Genomic DNA, 12,500 nt, shown 5'->3' with positions numbered 1-12,500 from the left:
AGCAGTCTGATCAAGTCCAAGTTCACCAGCTACAAGGACTTTGATACGATGATGTACACCTGCGCAGCTGAGTTCGACTTCATGGAGGTGGAGGTTAGTCAAACACACACACACACACACACACACACACACACCACTGTTCCTTCTGTTTACACCACGGCTAAAACCTTCATCCTGCTCCGTATCGTCCTGCTGAGGCTGGAGTCTGATCTTTTCTTTAATAAAACCTGGTTTCTCGCTGAATTGGGAGAATCTGATCACAGGAGAGTAACGGATCCTCTGGGGATGAAGGTCACACGGTCATTTTTAACTAAACCCCCAGATCATACCGAGGCCACAACATGGCCGCTGTCTTCCTCTCCCTTGTGTGTGTGTGTTGTCAGACGGTTCTGCGCTACGTTAGAACCCTGCTGCTGCCCGTGAACCTGCTGCTGGTTGCTGTTATTGCTGTAAAGGTGAGGAGTCTGTGTTTAAATTAACACGCAGCCGTCACGCTGCTGTTCAGGTGTTAATTACGCTCACGGGTTCCTCCCCGCTCCTTCTCCCTTTCTTTCTGCAGATTCTAAAGGACGTGACGGCGTTCCTCAGACATCGGGACAGCGCCGAGGCTCCATCAGTCGACCATCCGTGAGCCTTCACACCCCATGCTTTATTTACTTACAAAACTAAAATCGTCCAAAGTTTAAAAAAAAAATGTAAAAAGTCCCACATGTTCCAAGCCCCGCCCACTCTCACAGAAAGAGGACATTTGACTGACATTCACAGCGACCAATCATAGACCATCTTCCTCAGGCTGTTAAACAAATGTCGGATTGTCTCGTTTACACAACCCCCAAAGAAAAATCATTTAGTGCACGTTTGAACAACTTTTATATAAAGATTCTAATTCTGAAAAGGGCAGTCTGATCTGATCTGATCTGATCCTGAAGCTGCCAGAAAAGCGTACAAAGAAATCAGACACCGAATGGCGTCAGGCCTTTTTTTTTAATCAGCAGACCGATCAGATCTCAGGTTAGGGAGCAAGTGGAGCGTTATGTCTGATCTGGGGTGCTCTGGGGTAATCGTGTTGCTATGGTAACGCTGCGAAATACGGCTTAAATCCTCCGAAACAGAAATAAATCACTTTATTTTAACACAGCTCTTGAGACTCCGATCACAGAGACGTTTTATTCACTGAGCTGATGATGAGAAGAAGGTCGAACATCACGTGTGTTAGTGTTCATCACTGAGATCAGATCCACATATCAGATAAATCAGACGTCAGATCAGATCTGTGTTTCTCTCTTTACAGGACGGAGAAGTTGGATAAAGCAGTGGTGAGAGCGCTGATACTTCTTCTAAAAAGTCCTCAATCCAGCTGTTGTGTTAGTGTTATAATTCATTACGTGTGTGTGTGTGTGTGCGTGTGTGTGTGTGTGTGTGTGTGTGTGTGTGTGTGTGTGTGTGTGTTAGTTGGTGTATCACACTCTGCAGTTGGTAGCCTTTGCTGTTCTGGCTGTTCTCATCATGAGGCTGAAACTCTTCCTCACGCCACACATGTGCTTAATGACGTCACTGCTCTGCTCCAGACAGGTGACTAAAAGTATTTACACCCCCTGCATTCACTCCAGTTTTCTCACTTACAGCTGTTCTCACTGTGTGTGTGTGTGTGTAGCTGTTCGGCTGGGTGGGTGAGAAAGTGAAGCAGCACGCTGCCGTGTTTATAATCGTGTCCATCATGGCGGTTCAGGGCGTGGCCAACCTGCAACAGCAGTGGAGCATCATGGGAGAATTCAGCAACCTGCCACAGGAAGACCTGCTGGAGTGGATCAAAGAGAACACACCAACGAGTGAGTGTATACACACTCACACTCACACACACACACTTCATTTTCACTCTGCTTTGTCCCAAATCACACAACTTGTGAATGTGTGTGTGTGTAGATGCAGTGTTTGCGGGTGCGATGCCCACCATGGCGAGTGTGAAGCTGTCAGCAGGCAGAGCCATCGTTAATCACCCGCACTACGAGGACGCAGGACTCAGGTAGCCGTGACCCCTAACCCCTTCCTTCCTAAGGAGTGCACTAGTCAAAAACAGACCCTATGTTCCAAGGAGTTTCTCTCTCTTGTGGGCGTGGCCTGTTGTAGTTTAACAGTTAAGCACGAATGACATGACTCACTAATGAGTGTGAAAATACAACCATTTAAGTGCGCTACACTTCAGTGTTGAAAGGTGAAGCTCCGCCCATAAGTCTCTCACAGACTATAACCGTGTTCTTCTGTGATTCAACCTCCCCCTCACCCCCGACCCAGTTTCCCATCCTCACACCGTGACGCTACCACCCCCATGCCTCACACGTACTGGAACACAGTATACACGTATGAAGCTCAGATCTCCGCTTTGGAGCGTGATAGGAACGTCAGACCTGCGCGGCCGTGTTTGTCTCCACCTCCCTAACGCACGCCGTGAACACGAACACCATCAGAGAACGCCGCATTTTTCACCCTAAAAAATACTAAGGCCTTACCGTTTTTTTGGACGAAAAATTCAACCATCTCAGATTTTCTCCAAATTCACACCACGTGTTCAGGAGGTCAGGACAAACACGGCAGCGCAGGACTGACGTTCCTATCACGCTCCAAAGCGGAGATCTGAGCTTCAAATGTCCTACATACATATATACTGGGTTCCAGTACGTGTGGAGCATGGTGGAGGTAGCATCATGTTGTGAGGATGGGAAACTGGGACTGGGTCGAAGGATTGACGGAGCCAAATTTGGGAGTCATGAAGCAGGAGCATGGGTGTGTGTGTGTGTAGGGAAAGGACAAAGCTGGTTTATTCCATGTACAGCCGGAAATCAGTGGAACAGGTGAAGAGGAACCTGATCAGTTTGCAAGTGGATTATTTCATCCTTGAGGACTCGTGGTGCACCAGACGGACCAGGTACAGACACACACACACACACACACACACACACACACACACACACACCATCCACACATTAACACACAGTAACTGTTAGTGTTTTGACTCGTGTGTTGTATTGAATATTTTTATCCTCCATCTGGTTATTAATTTGATTCTCCTCGCTGTGTGTGTGTGTGTGTGTGTGTGTGTGTGTGTGACGTAGGCCGGGCTGCAGCATGCCAGAGATCTGGGATGTGGAGGATCCGGTGAATTTGGGTAAAACTCCGGTGTGTACGCTGCTGAGCCGAGACACGCATCCTCACTTCATCACCGTCTTCCACAACAACGTCTATAAAGTGCTCAAAGTCCCCAAAGCAGCTACACACACCAGATAACAACACGATGGGGTGTGTGTGTGTGTGTGTGTGTGTGTGTTTAAAACGTAGCTGGGGTTTATTTAAAAACCACTCATCGCCAAGACCTCCGTGTGTGTGCGAGTGTGTGCAGTTGAGTGTGTGCAGTTGAGTGTGTGTGTGTGTGTGTGTGTGTGTGTGTGTGTGTGAGAGAGAGAGAGAGAGACTTTTCAGCTGTGAGTATTTATTCATAAGGAACGTTGTTGCTGCTGTTCTTCAGCTGCGTGTCTTCAGAAGGAAGCGATAGAACGTATTTTCTGCGTCACTGTGAGAGAGGAAGTGACTTTCGCAGTCTTTATTTACTCTCGTTTACTTCAACCTAAAGTCCTTAACTTGTACCTTTGCACAACCTTTTATCAGATAAAGATCTCTCTCTCTCTCTCTCTTTTAACCAAGTCTGGAGTTGCTGCTTCCTGTTTCACGAGCGTTCAGTGTTATCTTTCTTCCTCACTCCCTGTCTGCGATGCAGCTCTGAGTCTCAGAGTCTTCATTAACCGGGGGGGGGGGGGGGGGGGGGGGGGGGGGATGGGGGGGGGGTACAGAACACAATGCTCCGGTCCTCAGCAGCGTTCCTCGGCAGGTTCTCCGTCTGTAGCCGCTCGTGATGATGAGCTCTGCTCTCGAAACGTATTTTCCCATGTTAATGCACCGTGACACGAAAAGCCGTGTTCGGTTCGTCCGACTCGTCCTGCAGTGCATCATGGGAAATTTCACCTGTTAAATCAAATCAGGGGCTGAATTCTACTAATCTAAATTTAAAGCTCGTAATTAATAAAGCATTAGTTTTTGTGTGTGAAAGCAGCTCTTAAGCAGCTTCTCCCGAGCGCTCAGACACTTTAGGAATTCTTCTCACACAAGAAATGATTTATTTGAACATTTTTACACATTCAGATGTTACGAGCCACTTTCAGCTTCTAGATCACACACCGTTTATTCTTCTGTAAAATTTCCTCTCCGCTGATTTCAGAAGAAATGTCAGTGCTGTGATTTTTGCGAACGCGGCCCCGATTTAAATCTTAGACAATTTCCCATGATGCACTGCGATTCTGAACCACGCCACCATGCTGCAGAGCGACTTTGTTTGGGTCACATTTCTTTATTTTTTATTCTGACTGTAAAAGAATTGTCCTTGAGACCAGCGTGAGGAAATCCTGCAGCTGAACAGAGAATTTGGACTGAAATAAGCGTAACGTGTGGAGTTTCCCCTGACGGCCGAGGCCGACTGTATTTTATGAATAAAAGTTATTTGTAATTTTGCACAATTTTGTGGCGTCTCGTTTATTTACACCGAACACGAGTCACGTGTTTAACATTAAAAAGCATCCGAGACGAAGACGGAACGCCAACACCTGATTTTCATCAACAGTCCAGAAACTAAACGCAATAAAGAGGAACAGAAGTCACTTTAACAACTTTACTGCTTTTATTGAACAATTCTGTGTAGAGGTTTTACAAAACACACTCCTGTATGAATACAGTTTTATAAACAGTCTGCTGAAGGCTACAGAAATGTACACGATGATCCGCCGTGTGAAAAGGAGCAGCGTTACAGAGGAACTGAGAGAGAACCTGCAGCACAGTGGAGTAAAAATACTTGTTCTGAATCTTCAAAAGGAAGACGAGCGCCGTTACGTCCGAGACACAAACGGCTAAAAAACTAAAAAAAAAAAAAAAAAATCATGTTTTTAAAACAGAACAGCTGAGAAAAAAACCCAGGAATCATCTGAAATGAAATTTAAATCTAACCTAAAATAATAAAACTTTAAATACTTCATTAATAACGTCTAATAACTTAATGAACAGTTTCAAACTGAGCAGCCTAAAAAGTACAAATAAAAAAAAAAATCACAGATAATTTCGGGTTTCTTTATTATATATAAATACCAGGCACGATGTGTTATGTAACAGTTACCTTTCTTTTAAAAAATAAAAGAACGCAAACACATTCTGGTGCGACTGTGGCGTTCACGTGACTGTCCTGAGGGGGCGCTAATGAGTCAATTTAATCCGATGATGAACACAGAAAAAACACGGAAAGAATGTAAAGAGAACCCGTCGTATTTAAAATAACTGGAGCGCTAACATCAGCACTAACGCTGGGTTCCAGACGCGCGCGCGCACACACACACACACACACACACACACACACACTGATTCCATGTAAACAGGACATGAGGGATTTTCTGGCGATGTTAAACACAGAACCGTTTACAGTTCCTAAATATAGAAGTGAATTTTTCATTTTTCTGTGAAGAGTCCACACACACACACACACACACACACACACACAAAAAACGCCACCTTTCAGCTTTACACCATTTAACAGTCCCAGAAGAGCAACATTACAAGAAGTATATAATGTAAATAAAAAGTAACGGCCTGAACACGGGGTCAGCGGAGACGAGCTCTCGGTGTGACGAACCCAAGCTACGAGGCTAATGCCGCTAACACGGAATGGAAGCCTATAACCACCAGTTTAGCGTGTAGCGTTACATCATCAGCGGAATGACAGACTCGCCTCTAAACCCACAGCACGACGTCTCGCCTTTAAAACACTTACCTTTAAAATAAATTATTAAAAAAATAATTAAAAAAAAAAAAAAAAAAAAGAAGTGGTGTGTAGTTGGACATTGTGGGAGCGGGGCTCTCATGTGTGTGATGACGTACCTCAGCTGTCACTACACACTGCTTACATTTAATCACTGTGTGTGTCTGTGTGTGTGTGCAAGAGATAAAACAGGGCAGTGTGAGCATGTTTCCTCCGGAACTCATTTGGCCTTTGCTGTGAGAAACTCGTCTCTCTCCTCTCAGAGGTTCGGCTCTCTCCGTCGTCATAGCGATGTCTCCGTGTCCAAAAACATCCCCCCGTCTACATCATCCACTGTGATTTTAATGCTAGGGCTTTTATCACTGCAGAGAAGACACGCACACACGCACACACGCACACACGCACAGGAATACAGAAAATTACAACATTAGATTTCCATTCTTAGACAGACAGATGAACAGAAACAAGCACAGAGAGCTAGACAGAAAAAGGGGGGGGGGGAGGTTGAGGATGAGGAGGAAGAAGAGGATGATGATGAGGATAAAGAGGAAGGAGGGAGGTATATCTACCTTTCTCTATATTTGAGCCCTTTGGAGGGGTCAGAGTTCACAGCTTTCCACATGCTGGTTTTGGCCATTTCATCAGTAATGTTGACCACAGACGGGTCAGAGCTACAGACACACACACACACACACACACACACACACACAGGTTCACACACCAGCCCAGTGTTCCAGTACTGTACACCACACACCCTCGTCCACTTCCCCATGACCCTCGGGAGTGTGTAACTCACGAGTATGTTTCCATCAGAGGTCTAAACACCATCTACACATCTAGTGTTACAATGACACAGCGCAATGCATTCTGGGTAAATGAACAGAACAATCCCTAGCTCTTTAGAGCGCAGTCCGAGGGCACTTAATGAAGGGATAGTGGACAAGGGCATGTGGAGACCAGGACAGGAAGTCTTGATAAACCAGGAAGTGCATGATGGGACATTACTGGAGCTTTATGAGGCATTATTAGAGTTTATAGAAATGCTTTTACTCAGCACTGTTACTGAATGATGAAGCATTATGAGCAGTTATAATGACCTGTGTGTGTGTGTGTGTGTGTGTGTGTGTGTGAGTGTGAGTGAGAGAGGAGTGCGTGTGGAGTGTGAAGGCGGACGTCGGTATGGAGTGTGTGTGTGTAGGCGGACGTTGCTGTGAGGAGTGTGTGTGTGTGTGTGTGTGTGTGTGTGTGTGTGTGTGTGCGTGTAGGCGGACGTTGCTGTGAGGAGTGTGTGTGTGTGTGTGTGTGTGTGTGTGTGTGTGTGTGTGTGTGTGTGTGTGTAGGCGGACGTTGCTGTGAGGAGTGTGTGTGTGTGTGTGTGTGTGTGTGTGTGTGTGTGTGTAGGCGGACGTTGCTGTGAGGAGTGTGTGTGTGTGTGTGTGTGTGTGTGTGTGTGTGTAGGCGGATGTTGCTGTGAGGAGTGTGTGTGTGTGTGTGTGTGTGTGTGTGTGTGTGTGTGTGTGTGTGTGTAGGCGGACGTTGCTGTGAGGAGTGTGTGTGTGTGTGTGTGTGTGTGTGTGTAGGCGGACGTTGCTGTGAGGAGTGTGTGTGTGTGTGTGTGTGTGTGTGTGTGTGTGTGTGTGTAGGCGGACGTTGCTGTGAGGAGTGTGTGTGTGTGTGTGTGTGTGTGTGTGTGTGTAGGCGGACGTTGCTGTGAGGAGTGTGTGTGTGTGTGTGTGTGTGTGTGTGTGTGTGTGTAGGCGGACGTTGCTGTGAGGAGTGTGTGTGTGTGTGTGTGTGTGTGTAGGCGGACGTTGCTGTGAGGAGTGTGTGTGTGTGTGTGTGTGTGTGTGTGTGTGTGTAGGCGGACGTTGCTGTGAGGAGTGTGTGTGTGTGTGTGTGTGTGTGTGTGTGTGTAGGCGGACGTTGCTGTGAGGAGTGTGTGTGTGTGTGTGTGTGTGTGTGTGTGTGTGTAGGCGGACGTTGCTGTGAGGAGTGTGTGTGTGTGTGTGTGTGTGTGTGTGTGTGTAGGCGGACGTTGCTGTGAGGAGTGTGTGTGTGTGTGTGTGTGTGTGTGTGTGTGTGTGTGTAGGCGGACGTTGCTGTGAGGAGTGTGTGTGTGTGTGTGTGTGTGTGTGTGTGTGTGTGTGTGTGTGTAGGCGGACGTTGCTGTGAGGAGTGTGTGTGTGTGTGTGTGTGTGTGTGTGTGTGTGTGTGTGTGTAGGCGGACGTTGCTGTGAGGAGTGTGTGTGTGTGCGCGCGTGTAGGCGGACGTTGCTGTGAGGAGTGTGTGTGTGTGTGTGTGTGTGTAGGCGGACGTTGCTGTGAGGAGTGTGTGTGTGTGTGTGTGTGTGTGTGTGTGTGTGTGTGTGTGTGTGTGTGTAGGCGGACGTTGCTGTGAGGAGTGTGTGTGTGTGTGTGTGTGTGTAGGCGGACGTTGCTGTGAGGAGTGTGTGTGTGTGTGTGTGTGTGTGTGTGTGTGTAGGCGGACATTGCTGTGAGGAGTGTGTGTGTGTGTGTGTGTGTGTGTGTGTGTGTGTGTGTGTGTGTGTGTGTGAGAGAGAGTGAGGAGTGTGTGAGGAAGCGAGAGTTCAGCAGCATGCAGTCACGCTGCAGCGTTAATCACCGCTCTGATTAACCACCGATAAAATAAACAACAAAACCACGAACCAGTGAGGTCACTTCCTCCTCACACGAGGTCAGAGGTCACGCTGTCCGATCTGCTCGAGAGAAACACCTCGATAAGAGCTCAGGAAGCAACAAAAAACCCTCTGGGTGTGTTTACTGTCTTCATCACACCACTAATTCGTAAAGAAATCTCTGATTTTATTACCTAACGCGCATTAACACCAGGAACGCGTTTACTTCCTGTGGACCAGAAACTGGAAGGGGCGGAGCTTACAACACTAAAGAAGGATTTATGAAGACTAACCTGACTTTGAGGGCTTTGATGCTGAGCAGGTTGTCGCTGTCGTACTCCATCACTTCTTCATCCTTCAACATTCGCTCTGCCTAATCACACACACACACACACACACACACACACACACACACACACACACACACACACACACACACACAGACAATTGTGTACTGTAAAGAGGAAATCTGAGATAGTTATAGTAAAGTTAATGCCACAGGCATACAAATGTATTATTATTATTATTATTATTATTATTATTATTATTATTATTATACCTCTTTGGCGAGCTTCTTGTCGTCCTCCTTCTTCTTCTTGCTTTCTGGCATCAAGTCGTCCAGCCAGCTGAGCTCTCGCTTCGTAAAGCAGAAATCTAGAAGCTTCCGCACAAACACCAGCGCCAAGACCTACACACACACACACACCTTTAACTATACTCCATCGCTAATATTTGTCCAAAGCAGTAGAGACAATAACGCACAATTAGTGTGTGTGTGTGTGTGTGTGTGTGTGTGTGACTAAAAGTTAAGAAAGTGAAAGTTGATGTAGCAGGAAGTTCTTCATCGTGTTGTACTCAGATCATTGGTTTTTCTCTGTACACTGAAGTGAAGAGTTCGTGGAGCCGCTCGCTCCGCGGTCTCCGAGTGTGATGGATAATTACTGAAACGTTTACCATCATGGGGAAGACGACGGCGGCGGCCGAGGCTTTGATGATCCACAGCAGCACGAGGCAGGTGAGCTGCACGAAGGTGAACACATGGACCTTCCACAGAGGAACGTAGCGCAGGTAGATCAGATCAGGCTGGTGCTTAGCGGGCATCCCGAACAGCTTAATGCGGTCAAAGAACTGCAGCAGAACACACACACACACACACACACACACACACACACACACACACACACACACACACACCCCGTCACTTCAGAGGGCTTTCACAGGGCGTGTTTAGATTAAACACGGGTGTCACTCGGATACTCCGCCCCTTCATCAATATACAACAGCGCAGAGGCGAGAGAAAAGCCTGAGAACTGTAATAAATAAATAAATAAATAAATAAATAAATAAATAAATAAAGTTTACCTGAATGCCTTTAAGGGACGAAGCACCCATGTAGAGGAAAACTCCATACAGCACCGGCATGGGGATAAACTGAGTAAACACACACACACACACACACACACACACATTAACATGTGCTCATACGGCTGTAATTGAAGGTAGCTGTGGGGTCACCAGAGATTCTTCTATCTAGAAAAAGAAATTCACACTGATGTCTTAGCAAATGAAAATATATCTCAAATATAGTCATTTATCTGATATTCCCTATTATAAAGACCACGATAAACCAAATATAAGATTATTAAACCTATTTACAGAAAATGTTTACTCCCTTCAAGCCTGAAACACTATCGGAGCTATCAGCAGACCAGTTTACTCACTTTAAGAATTTATTTCTAGACAAACACAAATGATCTGTGGAGACAAGAACACCACGTCAAGCTTGAAATCACACACACACACACACACACACACACACACACACACACACACACACACACACACACACACAGGACTTGTGTTAGTGTGTGTCACCTTGAGCACGGAGGTCATGAAGACGGATAAGCCCATGAGGATGAAGATCATGAAGCCGGTGACTCTCTGCTCTCGGATTCCCAGGAATTTGGGCTGTTCCCCCGGAGCTGAGCACTGAGACTCCACCTTCAGGGAGTTCACATGCGAGATGGAGAGAACGGTGGCAGCTACGAACCACGGCAAGCCCATCACCGAGCACACGCCCAACATCACCGCCACCACCAGCAGGTCCAGGTGATACCCACAGCCTTTCTACACACACACACACACACACACACACACACACACACACACACACACACACACACACACACGTAAATATCATGCAGGATTCATCTGTTCCATGCAGGATTCATCTGTTCATGATGACCAGGAGAACAGAGCACTGTGTGTGTGTGTGTGTGTGAGTGTGAGAGTGTGTGCGTGTGAGAGAGTGTGTGTGAGAGAGAGAGTGTGTGTGTGTGAGTGTGAGAGAGAGAGAGAGAGAGACCTTGAGCTTGTGCTCTTTGCGGTTGATGATGACGGCGGTGATCTGCTGGTCCATGAAGATGAGGATGGTGCAGAGCAGAGCAGGAATCACCGCCGCTAACATCGTCCACCAGGGGTTCGAACCCAACGGAGTCATCCACCAACCACGGCCTTCAGAGGTGGGCTGAACACACACACACACACACCACACACACACACACACACACACACACACACACACACACACACACACACACACACACATATATATATATATATAATAAAGAAGACACTGTGGATGTTTTATTGTTGTGTAAATGTTCCTGTGAGCCAGGTATCATCATCTGTTGTAGGTGCGTATGATAAATATAACGTCTGTAGTCGAGGAACTCTGGTCCGGTTGTTCAGTTTATCCAATCTCACACAGACATCGGACCGGAGACTAGCTCCAGAGCGAGAATGGAGATTTCACACCATACTTCCAAAGATTTCTCGTTTGATTTACCGTCTCTGCTCCGATTAGTGAACCGACAACACGACTCGCTTTAAAAAGAAAATGCAGACGACGTGAGCAGAGCATTTAAAGAGGAACGGGAGAGATTCTCCTCGTCAAATTCAGAACAGAGGTGTTCAGAGACTCCGGTGTTAGTCAGAAGTGTTAGTGTACTGTAGAGCGTCACTGCGGAACAGAACAGTTACTTCACATGGTCTAGTTTAGAGCCGTGAACGTCAACTGATCTCTAATGTTAAACTCAACACGAACACTGAGACGTTACCTGGAAGGTGTCGGGGACGTTGAGTTTGGGTGAAGGAATCCCCACTAGGTAATCCAACAGCACCATGAACAGGATGGTGAGGAAAACCGCAAAGTCACTGATCGCAGAGCGAATCTGCACAGCCGACGGCGTGGAACACACAGGGGTCAAAGGTCATGACCAGACAATCATCATCATCATCATCATCACTGTAAATATTTCTGAGCAGAAATGACTAATGAATGGTTTTATTAATTCCATAGCTGACCCTGGTGGGAAAGTAGTGTTTGGTCCTGAACTGTTTGAGGAAGGCGCAGAGGAAGAAGGTGGTGAAGAAGAGGATGATGGACCAGAACAGGACGTCAGGGATGAAGGGGCCGTGATCACTGCAGGCCGGACCCACAAACACACCCTGCAGCTTCTTACATGTCTGTACAACGTACATCACACGCATGCGCGCACACGCACACACACACACACACACACACACACACACACACACACACACACACACACACACACACACACACACACACATTAATACAGACAGTTTTAGAACAGGGCGGTCTACAGTGGACCCCCCCACGCGCACACACACACACACACACACACACACACACACCCGCACACTTACAGACACATTCAGTTCGCTCCAGTTGATGGAATCGGGAGTGAAGTTGCTCTGACTCCACAGGTTCGTAAGCTCAGGTGTGGCATTTAAAGGTGGAGAGCACCGACATCTGAGAGAGAGAGAGAGAGAGAGAGAGAGAGAGAGAGAGAGAGAGAGAGAAAGAAAGTTGTTAATATTTTACTTATAGAAAATGTGCAGCACTGACATCTGAAGCAATGTTCAGTGTAAACTTGTACAGTGTGAAACTGAAAAATATCTGAAATAATAATAATAATAATAAATAAATA

General features: G+C 46.7%; 2 protein-coding genes across 5 annotated transcripts in view; one reads left to right on the top strand and one right to left on the bottom strand.

Moving 5' to 3' along the window:
* Positions 1-3,822, top strand: part of dpy19l1l (dpy-19-like 1, like (H. sapiens)) — a 10,649-nt gene extending 6,827 nt beyond the window's left edge. The window contains exons 14-22 of the mRNA XM_017453035.3: positions 1-93; positions 384-455; positions 560-627; positions 1,292-1,316; positions 1,453-1,572; positions 1,655-1,829; positions 1,924-2,023; positions 2,798-2,923; positions 3,111-3,822. The exon at positions 1-93 is cut by the window's left edge and continues 9 nt beyond it. Coding sequence (XP_017308524.2) covers positions 1-93; positions 384-455; positions 560-627; positions 1,292-1,316; positions 1,453-1,572; positions 1,655-1,829; positions 1,924-2,023; positions 2,798-2,923; positions 3,111-3,282 — 951 coding nt within the window. The 3' untranslated portion in view covers positions 3,283-3,822. The remainder of the gene's footprint in view (positions 94-383; positions 456-559; positions 628-1,291; positions 1,317-1,452; positions 1,573-1,654; positions 1,830-1,923; positions 2,024-2,797; positions 2,924-3,110) is intronic.
* Positions 3,823-4,700: 878 nt separating this feature from the next.
* slc4a7 (solute carrier family 4 member 7) overlaps positions 4,701-12,500 on the bottom strand; it is a 26,787-nt gene continuing 18,987 nt past the window's right edge. For 3 of the 4 annotated variants that reach the window (XM_053674917.1, XM_053674915.1, XM_053674916.1), the window contains 11 exons: positions 12,217-12,322; positions 11,851-12,012; positions 11,604-11,717; positions 10,850-11,011; positions 10,360-10,611; positions 9,847-9,915; positions 9,439-9,612; positions 9,044-9,172; positions 8,778-8,857; positions 6,418-6,519; positions 4,701-6,210 (listed from right to left, as the gene is read on the bottom strand). In XM_053674917.1, coding sequence (XP_053530892.1) covers positions 6,132-6,210; positions 6,418-6,519; positions 8,778-8,857; positions 9,044-9,172; positions 9,439-9,612; positions 9,847-9,915; positions 10,360-10,611; positions 10,850-11,011; positions 11,604-11,717; positions 11,851-12,012; positions 12,217-12,322 — 1,429 coding nt within the window. In that variant the 3' untranslated portion in view covers positions 4,701-6,131. Of the gene's footprint in view, positions 6,211-6,417; positions 6,520-8,515; positions 8,566-8,777; positions 8,858-9,043; positions 9,173-9,438; positions 9,613-9,846; positions 9,916-10,359; positions 10,612-10,849; positions 11,012-11,603; positions 11,718-11,850; positions 12,013-12,216; positions 12,323-12,500 lie in introns of all 4 variants that reach the window. The other variant, XR_008393310.1, reaches the window with a different exon arrangement.

Source organism: Ictalurus punctatus, chromosome 23 (assembly GCF_001660625.3).
Source record: "Ictalurus punctatus breed USDA103 chromosome 23, Coco_2.0, whole genome shotgun sequence".
Lineage (NCBI taxonomy): Eukaryota > Metazoa > Chordata > Actinopteri > Siluriformes > Ictaluridae > Ictalurus > Ictalurus punctatus.
Note: the sequence above shows the minus strand (reverse complement) of the source record. Positions and strands in the feature narration are given on the sequence as shown.